The 18,747-nt window shown below is 60.7% G+C and overlaps 2 protein-coding genes across 4 annotated transcripts in view; both read left to right on the forward strand.

The window, feature by feature from the left end:
- Positions 1–927, forward strand: part of HTT (huntingtin) — a 133,570-nt gene extending 132,643 nt beyond the window's left edge. For all 3 annotated transcript variants that reach the window (XM_025887106.2, XM_073891348.1, XM_073891349.1), the window contains one exon: positions 120–927. In XM_025887106.2, coding sequence (XP_025742891.1) covers positions 120–333 — 214 coding nt within the window. In that variant the 3' untranslated portion in view covers positions 334–927. The remainder of the gene's footprint in view (positions 1–119) is intronic.
- Positions 928–5,858: 4,931 nt separating this feature from the next.
- Positions 5,859–17,769, forward strand: MSANTD1 (Myb/SANT DNA binding domain containing 1). The gene is made up of 4 exons (XM_025887759.2): positions 5,859–6,215; positions 9,498–9,762; positions 13,248–13,523; positions 15,113–17,769. The coding sequence occupies exons 1-4, from the start codon at positions 6,200–6,202 to the stop codon at positions 15,351–15,353; spliced, it is 798 nt and encodes a 265-aa protein (XP_025743544.1). The 5' UTR covers positions 5,859–6,199; the 3' UTR covers positions 15,354–17,769.
- The last annotated feature ends 978 nt before the right edge of the window (positions 17,770–18,747 follow it).

Genomic DNA, 18,747 nt, shown 5'->3' on the forward strand with positions numbered 1-18,747 from the left:
CACCCTGGGCCCGTCTGTAGACACATGTCGGGGGAGGACAGCCTGGTGAGGACAGAGAGGTGTGCACGGGGGACCACTCTTCCTTCACTCGGGCCTTGCTCCCTTAACTCCTCTCCCAGCCTTCCCCACGTCATCAGCAGGATGGGCAAGCTGGAGCAGGTGGACGTGAACCTCTTCTGCCTGGTGGCCACGGACTTTTACAGACACCAGATAGAAGAGGAGCTGGACCGCCGGGCCTTCCAGTCCGTGTTTGAGGTGGTTGCGGCACCAGGAAACCCATATCATCGATTGCTGACTTGTTTGCGAAACGTCCACAAGGTCGCCACGTGCTGAGCGCCCACGGGGCAGCAGCACCAGAGCCGGGGGGGCCTGCCCACGCCGGCGTGGCTCCACACACAGGCCTCCCCTCGAGTCGCGCCATGGCCGGGCAGGTGGTGTCCGGCTCTGCCACGTGGCAGAGGAGCTCTGTGGCAGGGAGGCTGCGTGCAGGGACCATACGCAGTAACGTGGGGTTGAGCCTGAGTCCTTGCAGAGGGCAGGAGCCGCTGGTCACTAACCCTCTGTGCTGCAGCTAGTGCGAAATGCCAGCTAACCGGCTGTTCCCGGCCTCTTAGTGCCCACCTGCCTGTGGTCACCAGGCTACAGCTGCTCTTGCGTCCGGGACGAAGTCCTCGGTCTTGCAGGTTGGCCACGGGTCTCTCTGCTGTCCCACAGGCAGAAGGTGGCGCCGGCAGGCTTTCAGGAGCACTCCCCAGGGCTCTGGCCTGGGGGTCAGGGCCACACCCGGCCCCCCGACAGGAATGCCATGGGGTGTGCGGGTTGGGGGGGGCTGGGAATGCGACATCCAGCGCCACACTTCCCTTTCTCTGTTTTCTTCTCAGGATTTAAAGTTTAATTATATCAGTAAAGAGATTAATTTTAAGGTAACTTTCTATGCCCGTGTAAAGTATGTGCATTGCCAAGTCTGTGCCGCATGCGACAGCGCCTGCAGAAGCCCCCCGAGCCGGTCCTCTCCCAGCCGCCCCCTGCTCTCTGTCCCGGAGCTCGTCGCACCAGACACCTGTCTTCCTTCTTAACACGCCAGCGATGTTCTGTGGCGCACGCCACCCTTTCTCACGCGTCCCCATGTGATAAGAATTTAGGGATGTTTAATGTTCAGGGGTTTGGTCAGGAATTCACACAGCCCCTCTGAGGATTGGAAGGTGCCCGCTCCCCTGTCCCGTGCATGGGCGGTGCCTCTCCGGGCCCGCCCGCAGCACCCTCCTCCTCCCGCACGGACCGCTCTAAAGCTTTCGCTCCCCAGTGAAGGACCACTGGCACTGCACTGACAAGGCCAGCCCACTTGGTTGCGGCAGTCTGTCGTGTCCAGCGACGCCGGCCCGGATGTCCTGCGGTCCCGTCCCGAGCAGAGACTGGGCTGCAGTCTGCCCAGGGGCTGACAGGCCGTTGGGGTCTTCCCATGTGATTTCTCTTGTGTGTTAGGGGCCAGGCATGTAATAGAGTTACCTTTGTCTGCACCCCTCTTGGTCAAGAGCAAAGTTTGGTGTCTTGGCAACCATTAGAGAAGGACCCCGGCACCTCCTCCATCTCCTTTCCTGCTCAGCCCGTACACTGGGCCTCTTTTCGGGAGGGTGTGGATCTATGCCCACTGGACCCACGATGGGGCTCGGTTGGAGCAGGCAGGAACAGGACTGGGCAGCGACTGGACGGCCTGTGGCCCCTCAGAGCTGCTGCTTCTACCCTAGACCCAGGCCACCAGACCAGCTTTCTGTTTCCAGCCCAAAGTAGCCAAATCGTCCGGTGCAGATGAGGCCTGGACGTTTGGGTTGACCTCTACTGGGCAGAGCCTGTGGCATGCCTACGAGTGGGGCTGTGCTTGCCGTCTGACGATGCTGGCGGGCACTCTGCCTTCTTGGCCCCCAGAGGCGGGCCGGTCACGTGATGACTGCCATGCCGGTCAGTTTGGTCGTGAGTTCAAGCGCAGGCAGCATTTTGGGTATTTCATGTGGTAAGTGGAGATAAACTTGAAGCCCTTTCCCAGGGTCTGCAAAGGAGTCTTGGTGCCTGGTTAGTTACCCTGACGTCTGGCCAGTATGGGCCTGACATCCCACCGCAGTGCACACAGCCCTGCGGGGCTCACACCAAACTGCCTGGAGACCCCCAAGCTGACCCCCTGCCCCAGAGCTGCCATTTCCTTCCTGCCCTTTCCTGCTGCAGCGGTTTGGGACCTACTGGGGTGCAGGGTTTTCCCACCAGCCCCCACTGAGGCCCCACTGAGCCAGGGCGTGAGTGGTAGAACTGGGTCCCATGTCTGAGCAGGACCGGAAGGGAACCTTAACGGAAAGTAAGTCACCATCGTCCCCCACCCCCGCTGGGCTCCCATTTCTCATCCTGCCGTTTCCCATGAAAAGCCTGCTAGCATGTTTGTGAGCGCAGGAAAGTGCTCCATCCCCCCACCATCACCTCCATAGCTCTGAGCACCCCAGGCCACGTGCTGTTCCTGCTGAGGAGTTTACATCTGTAGGAAGTAACACTGTGAATGTGAGGTTTGGAACCATTCCCCTTAGGATCCATATCACTGGGCTCACCTGCAAGCATCATTGGTCTTCCCTTGTTTGCCATTGACCCGAAATGGTCTTAACAAGGGGGCCTGGAGCCCAGCTCTGGCCGTAGGTGCCGACCCAGAGACTGGCCTGTGTGCTCAGAGATGGATAGGAGTTGGTGAGTGAAGTTCTTTAGGCAGGGAGAGGAGATGTGTGTGTGCCTATGCGCAGATCTATAATTACACGTATATCTCAGTATGCAAATACGCAAGGCTACCAAGAATGGCCGCGTCAGTTCTTTGCAGAAGTCGGCTTTTCTTAGCCGTGCCACGGGGAGTCGGCTGCATGGCAGGGATGTCTAGGAACTGTGTCATTGCTCATTAAAATCCTACTGAGAAAAGGGTCCATCCACCTTGCCAGCTCTCTGCACAAGGAATTAAGACTTTATCCAGTTCCTAGAAGTCTGTGGCAAGCAGCAGTCGTATCATCCAAATGTTGAAAATGCTAATTTGGCAGGTTTGTTTGCAGAGGGGGGGGGTTGTTTTGCTGCCGACACTTTGAGCACAGACTTGAGTGAAACCAGGGTGATGCACGTGCCTTCCCCAGAAACGTGCCTCCCTACCCTGTTGCCCCGCTGTGGGCTGCCAGTACCCACTCCTCCCACGCTATTTTTGCCAGCAAATGGATCTTTCCCGGAGGATGAATGTGGCTGACCCCTCCAGACACCCCGAATGTAGCACGAGAAGGCTCTGCCTCTTAGAGGACCCCCAACCACACTGAGGCCCGCCCCATTGCGGGTGTCACTCCCAAGTCCTCAGGACCCCGGGCGGCTTCTCCCGGGAGCTGCAGCAAGCCCTTGTTGTGGGTTCTGTTGGAACAGACTCTGACCAGCAAGAACTGCTCTTGGCCGTCGTGTAGCCAAAGCTTCCTTCTGCCACGGGGGCTGCAGGGGCGGGGTTCTCTGGCATTTGGGGGGAGTGGGGTTCATTTCCTCTTGATACTGTGAGCATCCTTCCCAGCATACGTCCTCACTTTGTGTTGTGTCCTTCCCTCTGCAGTGAGCCCTCGAAGCCATGGCTGCCGGCCGTGTGACCGTGGGGTGGTTCTGTGTGTGGGGCAGGGGGGCAGCAGCAGGGGAGCGGCCTTGCTGGAGAGCTCAGGAGGGCTGTGCTGGTGCTGCTGGCCTGGAAGGTTCAGGGGTCACTTTCCCCTGCGCACCCGTCACTTTTAATGCAGCTGAAGGAACCCCCTCCCTCTGACCCGAGTGCCTCTGGGAGCACCTGGCCCTGGACAGTCACTGCCGTTTCCCTGTGCAAACAGGGTGGTGACCGCCGGTGCCGGAGGATGGTGGCTGTTGTGGACCTGCCGCACGTGGTTGGGCTCTGAGTGGGGCCACCTGTGCACACTCACTCCTGGGCACTGCAGCCGAGCGTCTGTCGGCAGGTCGTGTGCTCCTGCCGCGCCGCCCACCACCGCCACCCCACGCAGGGGCCAGCAAGGCTGTGAGGGGCACGTCCCGGAGCCCTGGCCCGGACCTGACTGTCTGCTTCCAAGAGGAGAGGGAAGGACTGACATGCGATGTGTATTTAAGTTTTTAAACTGCTGCAAACGTTGTGTATCTGAATTAAAGGGAAATGACACCACGTGCTGCTGTATGAGGCATGCTTGCTCGCGGGGAAGCCCCGCCGGGGACGCTGGCCCACGCCCTGGGGAGAGAGCGGGCTGGGTGCATCCCAGGAGGGCCCCGCAGACATGAGCTGCTTGTGACGCCATCTGGTTGTGCCAGGGCCACGTGGCTTGGGCGTTGAGTCTCTGGCTCCACGTGTGTCTGGGGCCCTGTGGGGTGGGGAGGGCTGGTGCAGGCCTGGGGTGCTCACGTGGGCTGGGACCTGGCCGCTGAGCTCCCCTCGGGGCCTTGCCAGCTCCCGGGCTCCCGGGCTCCTGGCCCATCCGTTTGAGTTTCAAAGTCATTCTGCTTGAAGTCCTCGCGGCTCCCCGAAGTCTTGCCTACTCTGCTGAATGGGGCGCCGTGCTTCTTAGCTCTGGGCGGGCTCCTGCTCGGGAGCCGTGGTGGTGGGTGTTGTGGCACAGGCCACACCCCCAGGCAGCGGGCTGCTCTGGCAGGGTACCGTGACCGCGTCCACTCCAGTCCCGTGGGTTCCTGCCCGTCGGCAGAGCGGCCCCAGAGCCCACACCACGGTGGGTGCCAGACAGGCGACACGGCAGCTTAGTCCCTGTCCTTGGGGTAGCAGTGTGACCAAGCGCACGGACCTCCCCCGGGTTCTATGGCAGCCCTGCGCCCCTGCCCTCAGGAGCTACAGCACCCCTTGCCCTGCACTGGGACCGTGGTGGGGCGTTTGTCTGCTGTGGCTGGCGTCTCACTTCAGTTGCTGTCAACATTTGATGGGGGCGACTTCAGCTTCCCAAATTTGTCTGCTCTGTGATACAATTCCGAGGCCTCCGATGGTCCCTCCCAGCTTCCAAGGCTCTATCCCCCTTCCTGGTCCAAGCATGGACAGCCAGACCCTGCCTAGTGCACCTGAGCACACCTGGCCTACCTGTTTTTTCTAGAAAGAAGGGTCTCAGAGCCCCTGGCGTGAGTGGGCTTTGCTGCCGCCCCATGCCCTTCTTGCCCTCCGTAGAGGGCGAGACCCTGCTGTTCTTCAGAAGAAGCCTCTGCAGCCCTGCTGGGTGTGTTGGAGGCAGCTGACCTCGCCCCGCAGGCAGCCTGGCCATACTCAGTGCCGCTGGATGAAGCATTCTGCTGGGGCCTGTGGGCATAGATGTGGGCCTGCTTTGTGGCATCACCAAGACTCCTTTTGGGAAGCCGTGAGCACGTCCTACAGTTTTCACGGATTTGGGGGCCTTAACATCTGCTTGGATGGCGCGTCCTCACCAGCCTCCCAAGCAGGAAACTTGGAGGCCACTCCAATGGTCTTCTCCCTGCTGGCCACATCCTCTAGGGAGCCTGGGGCTCATAGGCCTGAGGGGCACTGGGGGTGTGGGTGGGCCCAGGGGACCCACCGAGGCAGAGGGCTGACAGGTAAGGGTCTGGGCTCCCCAGGGATGTAAGGAAAAGGGCAGTGGTGCCAGCCTGGTGAGCTGGGCTTACAGCCGCCCCCCATGCACCCACCCATCCACACAGCGCTGGGCCGCAGCTTGGAGCTTCCTTCCACTGTGAGCCGGCCACCCTGGGACGATCATTGCCCCCTTCCACCGGGACAGCCCCCACCCTCTGGCCCCACCCTCCCAGGACTCAACCCTACCGCCCTGCCACACTGCCGCCACCTTCCACATGCTTTCCTGCCTTTGCCCAGGATGCAGTGTTTCCACTGCTAAACTCGACTGCCCACTGTGATAGGCTTGGCTCACTGGCATTGGCCCCTGGCTGGTGCCAGAGGCTCTTCACGGGCACACCTGCTTCCTGCCCTGGGTCCCCGTGCTGGCCTGCCTGGCCGGGCAGGGCTGGCACACCGAAGTATCTCAGACGGAGTGTCCGTTCACAGTGAGATGGAGGCCTACAGGGCGTGGCCGCACAGGTGCCCCTGGCCTCCTGCCAGGGCTTGACTACCCCTTCTCCCTGCAGGTCCTGCCGGATACCCAGTCCCCGGCCCTCTGCCTCCCCATCCCTCGGAGACTGAGGGTCCCAGCAGGCCATGCAGCTGTGCCAAGGTATGGAGCCCCTCCCCAGCAAGGACAGACAGGGCCGCCCACCTAGCCGGGACCTTTCCTTGGAGGTCCCCCCTCAGAGCTCTGCTCCCAGAAGTTCCCCCAGGACTCCCCTCTCTGGGGGCTTCCGGTGCCCACTGAAACCTGCAAAGACATTTGGAGTCCAGCCTTTTGCCCTGACTGCCCTGGACGCACTGGCTGGAGGGGAAGTAGGAGGTGCAGAGCCCTCCTCTGGAGCCACGGTTTGCCAGAGTCCTGAGCACAGAGTGACACACACAGGCCGGCAGCTGCCCCTTGGAGGCAGTGGGACCAGCTGGCCTGCTGCCTGGGGGCCCTGGGGCAGCAACTGTCCTGACGCGTCTTCACCGTCCCCAGCCCGGCCTGCAGCTCCACGGCCATGCTCTGCCTGCCTCCCTCTGTCCTGGGAGGTGCCGGGAGGCAGCCCTGCTCAGCCCTTGGAGCTGTGCTGGGGAAGGCCCTCAAGGGGTGCTGAGAGCCTTTGCCTGAGGACTGGGGGCTTCCTGGAGGGTACAGCCACCCTGAGCCTTCCTAGGAGGTGTGCCTGGCCAGGTGGTGGTGTCCCTGTGCCCCCAGGTGACCCCTGAGGCCTGGAGAGAAAGGACGCAGGCCTCAACCCAAGAACCCACTGAAGACGGGGTAGAGGCCCCAGCTGCCCCCACCCGCTGCACTTCCAGTTCTGACCCCAGCACACCCACCCCATCCGGGGCACCTCCCATCCTTCCACCTGACGGACAGCTCCCCATTCCAACCTCAGCTCTTGGGCGCGTGGGCAGATCTGAGGAGGACCTCTGTTAACCGTGGTGATTTTCAGCCTGGACTTCAGGAGTCCCTCCCCCGGTTTAGGCCACCGCCAGAAACCCACAAATGCCAGGCAGCCTCACTGACGGCCCATGGACGCCGGAGCCTGGCTGGGCACCTACACCTAGGGAGCAGGGCTGGGGCCTGTCCAGCAGGTGCGATGGGCTCCTGCAGATAAAACCACTGGAGTTTTATCTTTTAATTTTGAATGCTGATGCCTTTAGGTGGCACTTTCTGTCCATAGTCCTCATGGGTTCCATGGCCCTGGTCTCCTGCCCTGTGGCTGACCCTCCTGCTGACTTCGGCTGACCAGCCCCAAGGGGACACCGCAGCCCATCCCCAGCCTGGCTCTCAACCTACCCACCACCCCCCACGCTCCCTACCACCTTTCCTACCACCCCCTGCACTCCCCCAGGGATGGTCACCCTGTCTCACTGCTGTTTCCCCTTTGTGTTCCCGCAAGTGGGCCTTCTGCCGCTGCGAGCCTCGTTCTTTCTGGCGGTGCCCTCTGCCTTCCTGGTGAGCCAGGCCCATCCCCCCGTGTCACGGTGCAGAGCTCACTTCCGTCCTGCGGTGTGCCCTCCCAGCCCCGCCGGCACTAGCAGTCCATGTCCCTGGCCCTCGAGACGTCAGGATGAGCCTCCGCCAAGCCCTGGTAGAGACCCGCTGAGGGAGGGTGAGGGTCCCACGGCCAAGGACCTCTGCCACAGGCAGCAGCCACCTTGTCAGCACTGGGGGACCTCCTAGGAGACCCCAGGAGACGGTGGGGAGATCGTCCAGCACACAGCAGTTTGCATTGGCTTCGTCCTGTGTGCCCCACCCAGGACCACGGGCACAGGAGGGGTGACAGGTGTCTTTTACCAGGAGCCTGACAGCCTATGCTCCTTCAGGAGGCCACACAGCACGGCGGACTCAGCTCCCAGCCAGCCCCTTGCCCACAGGCTGACCTCACCTCTCCACCCCTTGGGCTTTTCATGTGTAAAATGGGAGCAACCACGCAGATCAAAGTGGAAGAAACTGTCTATAGCTCTTAAAACAGTGCCCGGTGTTTGGAGAATATGCGAATTCTTTTTTTTTTTTTTTAAGATTTTATTTATTTGACAGAGACACAGCGAGAGAGGGAACACGAGCAGGGGGAGTGGGAGAGGGAGAAGCAGGGTTCCTGCTGAGCAGGGAGCCCGATGCGGGGCTCGATCCCAGGACCCCGGGATCATGACCTGAGGCGAAGGCAGGCGCTTAACGACTGAGCCACACAGGCGCCCCTCGAATTCTTATTTTCTCACTTTTGCAAGTGTTCTGAACCCGGGGTCACACAACTAGAGTAGAAAATAAAATGGCCTGGCTCAAGGTAGGGTCAACCAGCATGAGGGAAAAAGGGAAGGACCAAAATCGAGTCGGAAGACTTCAGAGAGGAGGTGATGTCAGAATAGGGCTTTGAAGAATGAGTAGGAGTTTGCCAGTAAGTCCAAAGGCAAAATTTAGGTGATCTGTTGGGAAGGGGGGGACTACTTAAGATTGGTCCCTTCATTTGTTCATTCTGTTACTCAGCAAGCCTTTAGCAAACCCTTTTCTGTGAGGTACTGGGGATACAGGGAGCATGCCACCGCCGGGTGGAAGCAGGTCAAGCACAGATGGCACTGAGCAGGGTTAGGTTAGGGCTGTGCTGGGGCTGCCCGGGGTGGGAGGTGGGCAAATGGACACTGCCCGCCTGCTGCCTGCCACGCTCTGGCCTCAAGAACTGCCCTGGCTTCTCTGCTCTCCCCACATCACCCAGGCCGGCAACCAGTCCCACCTTCAAGGAGGGAGACAGGCCATGTCCTGCCCAGCCTGGCATCCGTGCATTTCCCATCACATGTGAGCACGGGGCCAGGGGCACGCTGTGTGTGGAGCACATCCTGGGTAGGCGAGGGTCGCCGCGGGTCACCGCGGATGCCGGGGGCATCCGCCTCTGCACCCTCACCCCTCGCTGCCCGCCCTTCGCTCTGTCTCCACATCCCCCTCCTCATTTGTCCCCCTGACTCTCCGTCTTGCGCTCCCCTGGGTCCCTGGCCTGTGTGAGAGGGGCGGGACCGAGGTGGGGGCCGCGGCCTGGACCCCCGCCCTCGGGAGTCCTGCGAGCCCAGCGCGCCCCAGGCTCCTGACGGTTTGGGGTGGGAGGCAGGGCGGGCGCCTAGGCCGCCGGTTTTGGGTCTGGCCTGCTTGCTGCTGTATTGATGGCCCGTCAGGGCAGCCCTGATTCCTGCGCTTTCAGTTAAAAGGTTTCTGTTGTTGTAGCTTATGCAGTTGCTCTGTTGCTATGGAAACGTGACATCAAAATGACGTTTCCCGTTTAAAAGCTTTTAACTAAATTCCTGCCTGTCAGATGTAGGCCCCATTTTGAGCGCGGAGCTGCCTTCCAGGAGTGGGGCTCCCGCCCTGGTGCGCAGGCCACAGGCCCCGCCTGAGCGCACTCTTTTAACCCCACAGGAGCCTGCAGCATGGCAGCGGCCGAAGTGCCCGGCTACCTCGTGTCCCCTCAGACAGAGAAGCACCGGCGCGCCCGCAACTGGACGGACGCGGAGATGCGTGGCCTCATGCTCGTCTGGGAGGAGTTCTTCGACGAGCTGAAGCAGACCAAGCGCAACGCCAAGGTGTACGAGAAGATGGCCAGCAAGCTGCTGGAGATGACCGGGGAGCGCCGGTTGGGCGAGGAGATCAAGATCAAGATCACCAACATGACCTTCCAGTACAGGTGGGCTCCGCGAGCCGCGAGCCGCGTGCCCCCACAGCCCGCACAGCCCGCACTCCCGCCCAGTGGCCGGCCGGCTGCGCCCAGGCTGCGGGGGCTGCCGCGGCCCCCCCGGAGCTGAGTCAGGGAGGCCTTGTGTGGGCAGAGCCCGGCCGTGAGATGGGGCCTGCACAGACTGTCTGTGCTGCCTCCCGTCACGGAGGCGGGGGAGCTGAGGCCCAGCCAGGTGGGCCTGGGGCGGTCAGCACCCTACCCCAGGCCCCTGCCCTGGTTGCCACCTGTAGGCGGCGTCCACTCGGCCTCCACATGCCCTCCTGCCAGCTGGGAGACCGCGGGCCAGCCGCTCAGGCGTGGCTTGGCTAAGCAGGGAAACTGAGGCCGGGGTGAGAAGGAGGCTCAGCCCCCAGGCCTGCAAGTCCCACCTGGTACTGACGCTCTGTCCTTTCCGGCAGCCGCCGAGCCCAGCTGCGGGTGCAGGTGGCACGGGCCACGGGCAGGGAGCGGGGTGTGTGGTGGGGCTGAAGTTGCAGTGCCCAGCAGGCCCCCACTTGTGGGAGGGGCCTTGTTTGTGGAACGAAGCAGTGGGGACCCAGGCCTGGCCCCCCATCTGCCTCCACCCTCCCCACTGTGGCCACCCAGCCCTGGCAGCCTGAGGGGGGCCGTGGATGGGGTTCCCGGGCGGGGGAGCTCTGGTACCTGTGGGGGGAGCCAGCTACAGCCCCACAGGCCCAGCACCTCGGGCTGTGTGGCAGCCAGGCCTGTCTGCGGACGGTCACTGTGTGCAGAGGGTGCTGGGCGTGGCCAAGGTCACAAGTGTGGAGTGGGTCACGGGCAGGGCAAAGGTCACTGGCAGGACTAGGGTCGTGGTCAGGCTACGGTCTTGCTGGGGGACAGGTCGCCCCGGAGCTGGGGGCTGTGGGGGGAAGAGCAGCAGTGAGAATGGGGGGCCGTAGGGGTATACTGGCAGGGGTGGGCCTGTCAGTGTCCCCGAGAGGTGCACGTGCCCAGCGGCTTCCAACCCCGGCCGCCTCCGCCCGCCCTAGTGGCTGCTGTGAGCAGGGGCCAGAGGTGCAGTCAAGGCTGCGTGTAGACAGGGCCTGCAGTCTTGCCCTGGGCACCTTGAGAGGACCCTCCCGGCCTGCAGCTCCCAGCCCGTCTGGGGCCTGGAGACGTGCAGAGGCTCGCAGGGCCCCTGACACCCCGTCGGCTGTTTCCATGGCCCTTGGAGGAGTAGTTCCAGAGCCTGCACCTGCCCGAAGGCCCGACTCCACCCACAGCCCCAGCTCCCAGGCAGGCCCAGGGGCCAGAAGGGAGGCAGCCACTAAGGGCCCGAAGGCCTCGTTCACAACGTAAACAATGTTCAGTTCCAGCCACCAGCTTGTGATGTGAGCGCTGAGTTGTCTGTAGACGTGTGTGTTCCTGTTACCCCCTCCTCCTTGCACACGGCACGTCCCTCTGTGCCTGGTGAGGGGGCTGCCCATCTGACTCAGGAATTCATGGGCTCTGATTGGCGTCTGGGCGAGTTATTCATTATTTATCCTGAGAGACTTCTTCAGAGTCCCAGGGGAGGTGTTCTGTTCCGTTCCTGAAGGTGGAGGATGTGGGCCAAGAAGGTCCTAGGAGAGGAGGTTGCAGCAGAGCAGGGGCCTGGGCCCTCCGGCAGGGCTCCACTCCAGACGCTGCAGTCTGCTGCTGGGGGGAAGGACTGCATACGTATACAACACTTCCCATACAACAATTTCCCATTCCCTGAGGGGGAAACTGAGGCCTAGAGCAGAGGAGGGACTTGCCCAAGGCCACACAGCCTTTAACCGGCTGATGCTTTCATTGGTTGACTAGTTCTTTATCTGTTTCCCCCCACCCACACCCAGAAAGCCTCCCACAGCAAAGTCTTTTCTTGTTTTTTCACTGTAGCTCTTTACATATTAGGGTTGTCAGGCTGAGGAAGCCTGAGGGGGTAGCCAGGTTCCATGGAGCATGGTCTCTTGGAATACCCTACCGGGGTCTCCTGTGCCAGAGCCAGGCCTTCCCTCATTTCTCCAAGGAGTAGCCTGGCTTGAGTGGTCAGAACAAGCACAGGGGGGCGTCTGGAGGGGCTGGAGGGAGCCTAGGCAGAGGCTGGGTGTGGGCCCCAGGTGCAGTCCTCTACTGCATGCACCTGGAATCTGTGCAGGCCTCCAGGGTGATGGATGGTCCTGGGGTCGGGAGGCGGAGCAGCCATGCCTTTCCCTCTGTGGCCTGTCCCTGGCTTTCTACTGAGGACATTCTGCTTGGTGGATGCTGGCCTTGGCTTGCTGCCCTGAGCCATAGACCCCCTTGCCGTCCAGGTGGGCCCGTTTGCTGAAGGCAACTCGTTCAGATGGTCAGCTGAGTGTTTCCAGTGACCAGTGTGACCAGGGGCCCACGCTGGCAGGAGCCCCACATCAGGAGGCAGGAGCCATCCGGCCACAGGGGTCTCTTATAGCTTGAGGGCCTTCCTACTTGGGAGGAGCATGGAGCAGGAATGTAGGGGCCACAGACTAAGGCTGGATCTGATGGGGCAGACAGAAACGCCCCTCCCCCCCCACCCAGTTGTGGCCTCCTTCCTGGCCTGGCCAGGGCTTCCCAGCTCTCCTGCAGCCATGTCTCCCATCCCTGAGCCCCCAGAATTTGGCCAAGCCCCAGGGACCTACAAGGCCTGTCTGCAGGGAAGGGCAGGACACAGGGCTGGGCGGGGTCCCCGTCCATGGTGGGCAGAGCTATGCTATGCACACCCATGGCCCTGGAGTCTAAGTAAGGATGCTGCTGCCTCCTGGTATCTTCAGCCAAGAATGTTATCTGGTCAGTTTGCTGTTTGCCAGGAACATTGTCTTATTAAGTTATTAAATTCTCCCTAAAGCTTACGAGGAGTTTATTTTGCTCATCCCCTTTTACTGATGTGAAAATGGAGGCTCAGAGAGGTTAATGAACCTGCCCAAGGTCACATAGCAGAGTGGTGGAGATGAGACACAGCTCAGATCTGTGGGACGCTGAAGCCTGCGCCCTTAACTCCTGTGGTTCTCGCTTCTGAGGCGTTTTCTTTAGAAAAACAGATTTCTTATATTATGACTCCTTATGTTTGCATTATACGATACTTGTAATGATATTTTATTCCTGTGTTTACTTTATTATTGCTGGTGAACTTACTTAAAAGCAGTATCTGTTCCTTGTAGGGAGTGTAGAAACTACAGACCAGCAAGGACAGAGGCAGCTCCACGCAGGGTCCCGGCGCTCACACGCGGTCGTGTCCACGTGTGGGCCGCGTGTTTCTGGTGCCCACCGTGGGGTAGGTCCCCAGCCCGACTTCTTTCCGAGTCTCAGGTCACCTTGGCTCTGGAGCCTGGCCAGTTTTTCCGGGGAGGCTCTCTGGCCAAGAGTGGTTCCCCGGGGCCCCAGCAGCCGAGGGCCAGGCGGGACAGGCCGGGGGCAGCTCCGTCTCTCACCCTTGGCTCTTGTGTCTCTCGTTTCAGGAAATTAAAATGCATGACAGATAGCGAGTCCGTCCCGCCCGACTGGCCCTATTACCTAGCCATTGATAGGATTCTGGCCAAGGTCCCCGAGTCCTGTGATGGCAAAGTGCCGGACGGCCAGCAGCCGGGGCCCTCCGCGTCCCAGACCGAGGCGTCCTTGTCGCCGCCTGCTAAGTCCACCCCTCTGTACTTACCGTATGACCAGTGCTCCTACGAAGGCCGCTTCCAGGACGATGGCTCCGACAGCTCCTCCAGCTTACTGTCCCTTAAGTTCAGGTGTGTCTTCCTTCCCTGCCCCCACCTCCAGCAGAGGGGCCAGGAGCCCAGCGGCCAGAGGAGGGGCTGGGAGCGCTGAGGGCCGGCAGCTCCCGGGGCGGTGGCCTCCTCTCCGTCCCTGGCTGGCTGCAAAGGCCTAGGTGGTATGCAAGGGCCTCCAGGGACGGGGCGGCCTCAGACCAGGCTGGCCTCGGACGGGGAGGCAGGAGGTGTTGAAGTGCGGGCCGTCGTGCCCATAGTCTGGGTGCATCTCCCGGCTCCATCACTTTGTGGCTCTGGGTCCATCTCCCGGCTCCATCACTTTGTGGCTGTGTGGAAAGTCCTTGACCTCTCTGGGCCTCAGTCTCCCTCTGTAAAATGGGGATAAGTCAGCACTTCGTCTAAGTGTCACGAGAGAGAAGGGACACAGAGGAAGACCAAGTGCCCCACCCCCACCAACCCCCAGTTTCTGGCTCCTGGGCTCCCTGTCACCCCCTAGCAGACCCCACCCTGGGGTCCTCCTCCCTGCCCCGGCGAGGCTGGCTGGGAGGGGCATGGGCTGAGCCCCCAGAGTGTGCTCCTCGGCTGGTGGCAGCGTGCGTGCCCGTCCCCTCTGCCCTTCACAGACGTCCTGCTAGGCCAGCACCGGCTGCGTGAACCCACCCTGAGGATGCCCACTGACAGGTGTGCAGGAGACACAGCCGGTGGTGTGCAGGCCCGGCAACCAGAGGAGGGACATTTGGGGTCGGCTTTCAGGGGTGAATAGGAGTTGGCCGTTTGGGGAAGAGAAGGCAGAGAGCAGGTGGAGCACTGGCCTTCAGGTCTGTCAGACGGCGTGAGGTGAGGAGGGTCTGGGGGAGTCGGAAATCAGGGGCTGCTGCTCAGTTTGTCCAGCGCCCCTTCCCTGGAGCAAAGACCCCAGACAAGAGTGCCTTTGTGACGGCCAGACGGAATCAGCTGGAAACCTGAGGCTTATGGCCAGATGTGTCCATGGATTGACCCGGTTCCCGACTCGCGGCTGCCCCAGCCACCGCACCAGGGCTGGGACACGGGAGCCGCTGGGGCGCCGTTCTGCTTCGAAGCACAGGGCCCAGAGGAGGGGACTGGCAAGGCCTTGGGGGTACTGGTGGGGTGTGGCCAGTGAGACCAGGGATGCTCACCGCCCCGGGGCAGAGAGCACAAGGCAGGGCCATGGCGCGGGCTGAGGTTCCGGGCCTGGGGGAGAAGCCGCAGCGCCCCCCACCCACCAGCCCTCCTCGTCTCTCCCTGCATGTGGCCACTGCCCCCGAGCCCCACACTGGGCCTGTGGGTTCGGCACGCGCTCAGTGGGTTCAGGGGTGCTCTTGTGGTATGGTGTACCCTGTCTACCCAGGCTACGGGGGTTTGGATGGCCCTGGGACCCAGGTCACCCGATTGCCTCGAGTCCCACAGGGTGGCAGTGCCTGCGGCCCCTGTGGCCCCCTCCTGTCACAGCGGGAGAGCTGCAGCCCCTCCTCACCACTGCCCGGGGCCTCCACTTCCCACGTGTCCACCGCGGTGGTTGGGAGAATCGGGCGGGTGGAGCCCCGACCCTGCGGCCCGCCATCCCCACGCTGGCACTGTCCTTCCAGGTCGGACGAGCGGCCCGTGAAGAAGCGCAAGGTGCAGAGCTGCCACTTCCAGAAGAAGAAGCTGCGGCTGCTGGAGGCCATGCTGGAGGAGCAGCGCAAGCTGAGCCGTGCCATGGAGGAGACGTGCCGGGAGGTACGCCGCGTGCTGGACCAGCAGAACCTCCTGCAGGTGCAGAGCCTGCAGCTGCAGGAGCGCATGATGAGCCTGCTGGAGAAGATGATCGCCAAGTCCAACGTGTAGGCTGCCGGGCGGGTAGGCGGGCGGGCAGCCAGGGCCAGGCAAGCCGACCACACGACACGGGCCAGCCGGGCCAGGCCGGGTCCCGGAGGAGGCAGACGGCCTCCTGCTGGCCCCTGGGGCTGCTCCCGGTTCGGACTTCCCCGCATGGAAGCCGCTCCTCAGACACAGGCCGGGGACTCCAGGCTCACTCTGGGGCCATTCCCTAGTAAGAACTCCTAGCATCTGTTCTCCAATACCGTCACTATCAGTGATACTTGAAATGGCTTTTGATATCAAATGTGTAATTTTTCATGACTCCCTGGAAGCAGAGTTTGCTTTTCTCAGCTCAGAGGGAATGCACCAGGTTGGTCTATTCCAAAAACAAAAGCGAACAGAAACAGGCTGGTGGCAGCTTTGCGCCCAGAACAGAAACCCTCCCTAAAGGGGAAGGGGAGACAGCTGTTTCATCCCACACCAGAGTCCATAGCGTCTTTCGGAGCTAGCCTCTGACACCAGGGCGAACCCCAAAGAGCCCGCGAGAATGCTAACAAAGCAAGGACAGCTGCCCACGTGTACCACCCGGTTCGGTTTTCTAGGCCCGGGATGTTGCGCTGATGAGACGGAGACCTGGCCTCACGCACTCACACTCCAGTGGGGCAGGCCCTCTGGATCGGGACCCACGGTGCAGGGCCGAGCAGGGGTGCGGCGCCCCAAGCTGTGAGACAAAGCTCACCTCCCTGCCCCCGCCCTGTCACCAGGGGGAAAACCTTTCCAGACACTTCCCTATTGAATTCCTCCTGAGTCTTGTTGGCCACTGGGGCTTTTGGTCCCCGGCTGCAAAGACAAAGGGCTCCCTGCCTGGGACCAGCATGTTGCTGCCCACACAGCAGGGTTCTGAGGCGACACAGCAGGTAACGTGGTTTGACTTACGGTCTAGGAAAACTCCTGACAGCTCCTGAGCAGACCTGTGGCGGGTGGGGTGAAGGCAGAGGTCCTGCCAGGAGGCTGTCACAGTCATCTGACGCTGCAGTGGTCCTTGAAGCCAGCTGCCCGTGGTCGCCCAGGTGGTGCCGAGGCCAGCCCCAGGCCCGGCTGCGGTGGGCGAGAGGCTGGGCTGCCGTGGAGCCCAGAGGGGCAGGATGTGCCCGGCTCAGCCACTTCGGGGACCTCCTCAGCGCAGCGCCGTGGACTCAAACCGTGCTGCTTTGGGACCAAAGGCAGTAGTTTGGTGAACGTGTAACAGGCAGTTCTGCTGAAGTGTGAACTTGCCGTATTTCTGCCAAAACATGCGGTGTTCCCGCCAAGGCCAGTGTCAGCTAGCAGCACGATATCACCGCAGCTGTGGGGGGAGGCGTGCATGGAACAAGCCCCAGCACCCCACTGCAGGGGAGACCCTGGGGCGTCGCGTGCTGAAGACCCGAGCCGGGGGCTGGTTGCAGGCACAGGAAGCAGCTGCCTCTGAGACAACATGCTCCAGTGAGAACTTGGTCGTTTGACAGACACTGGGCCACTGGATGGATCCCCGTCCGAGCAGCCATGCCCGAGGGTCACCGAGGTGGCAACAGACTGCGGCTCTGGGTGACCGTCCTGGTGCTTCTGGGGCTGGTGCCGTGGCTGTGACGCGCACCAGGGTTTCCATAGCAGTGGAAGGCCGCGGTTGCAGTATGTTACATAGCATTTTTGCCTTTGAACTTAGAGGCCGTTTGCACTGTTTTATTTTCCCAGCTGTCTCTTTGAGTGTGGGGTCAGGGCTCGCTCTCTCCATGTGTCACGGAGTCGGTGCTGTCTTACGCTCCGCTGGACTGGAGCGGAGCCGGTGCGGACCGGCGGAGGTCAGCCGCGCGACCGCCCATGTCACGCCCTTCGTAAACCGTGTGTCCATCGCGAGTTTCTGATTTCTTCTGTAGTTATCGGTCCGTTAAGGTGGGGAAGTGGCTATATCAGTAAACGCTAAGCTATTTGATAAGATCCAGCAAGACAACCTGTACCAAAAATGGAAATCGGGAACCAGACGAACAAGCTTGCTTTCACCTTTATTATTTAACATTGGTATTTTTAGCTAATGCATTAAGACAAACAAAATAAGCAGGATAACAGAAAATTACCTTTATTTTCAGATGATATTTTTATATTCCCAGGAAGGAGATATACAAGAGATCAAAAGCTCTTTAAACCACCTTGAACCTGTGGATTATGAGAATGGAATATTCCGTTCACAGTCATGATTGAGAACTGCAGGGAATCTATGAACGAGTTTAACCAGAATGGTCCAGGATTGACACGAAGGAAACTGTGTGGTTTTATTGTAAAATCTAAAACAATTCCTGAGCATGTGGAGAAACCACATGCTCCTAAAAGCTCCAAAGTAAAGTGTCATCATTTTATTAATGTAATTCCAACAATATTCTCAATAACATTGTGGGTTTTTGTTTTGAAATGGAAGAAAGTTGTTTATTTTTTTTAAGGGGGCCCCACACCCAGCGCAGAGCCTGACACGGGGCTTGAACTCACGACCCTGAGACCATGACCTGAGCTGAGATCAAGAGTCAGATTCCTAACTGACTGAGCCACGGAGGTGCCCCTGAAGGAAGTATTTTTAAGTTCAAATGAAAAAGAAATGAGGGCTAAGGGAATGAGGCTAAAGGATGGAAGGAGACCTGTAGGGCCTCATGAAGCGCCGGGAAATGCAGAATAAAACGCGAGCGTGCCATCATACACCCCTGCAGCCGGTGTGCCGTCTGCCAGGGTCAGAGCTGGAAAACCATCAGGAGACAGAAACAGACTCCGCGAGGGGGAGTGGAACATGTCACGAGCCGGCGGGAGCAGTGGGGCTTCATCCCACAGGGCTGGAGACGCGCTTGCTGGTTGGTGCCCAGGGTGGGGGCCTCGGTGCCAGCAGGGCCACTCCATGCTCTAGGAGAGACTGAAGATGTCACCGCCTGTGTTCCTGTGGGTCCTCACTACCAATACTAACCCTAAGAGACGACCGTACTAGAAATCAAGCCCAAGACTTAAAAACTGTACTCATTTAAAAATAACAATAAACCCATTACATGTTGACATAAACAACAATTGCATGAAAAATACATTTTCCCAAACAAAAGGTTTTCACGAGAAGAGGGGCATGTATTACACGCCCTACGATCTCTGGCTTGCGAGAAGGCCGCGGGCTGCCCTGACCACCGCCCCGACCGGCTCCAGACTCCGTCTGCCACGGGACGTGCGAGTCTCAGCGGGACATCCGGCGCCGCGCCGATGGGTATTTGGAAAAGAAAGGGATCTTTTACTAACGCGTGCAGGTCGCTGTGGACACCCCTCCTGGAGGACCCTGGCCATGAGGCTGGTCGCCATGTGGACTCAGCCCGCCAGCGCTTCCAGAGCTGTGTGGCGCCCGGGGGAGCCCCGCTCGCCGCGC

Source organism: Callorhinus ursinus, unplaced genomic scaffold (genome assembly GCF_003265705.2).
Source record: "Callorhinus ursinus isolate GAN/ISIS: 27379988/994484 unplaced genomic scaffold, GSC_fseal_2.0 scaffold4, whole genome shotgun sequence".
Classification (NCBI taxonomy): Eukaryota; Metazoa; Chordata; class Mammalia; order Carnivora; family Otariidae; genus Callorhinus; species Callorhinus ursinus.

Coding starts and splice junctions, on each gene's coding strand:
- MSANTD1 (XM_025887759.2), top strand. Junction 9,763..13,247: donor AACATGACCTTCCAGTACAG/GTGGGCTCCGCG, acceptor CTCTCGTTTCAG/GAAATTAAAATGCATGACAG. Junction 13,524..15,112: donor TTACTGTCCCTTAAGTTCAG/GTGTGTCTTCCT, acceptor CTGTCCTTCCAG/GTCGGACGAGCGGCCCGTGA.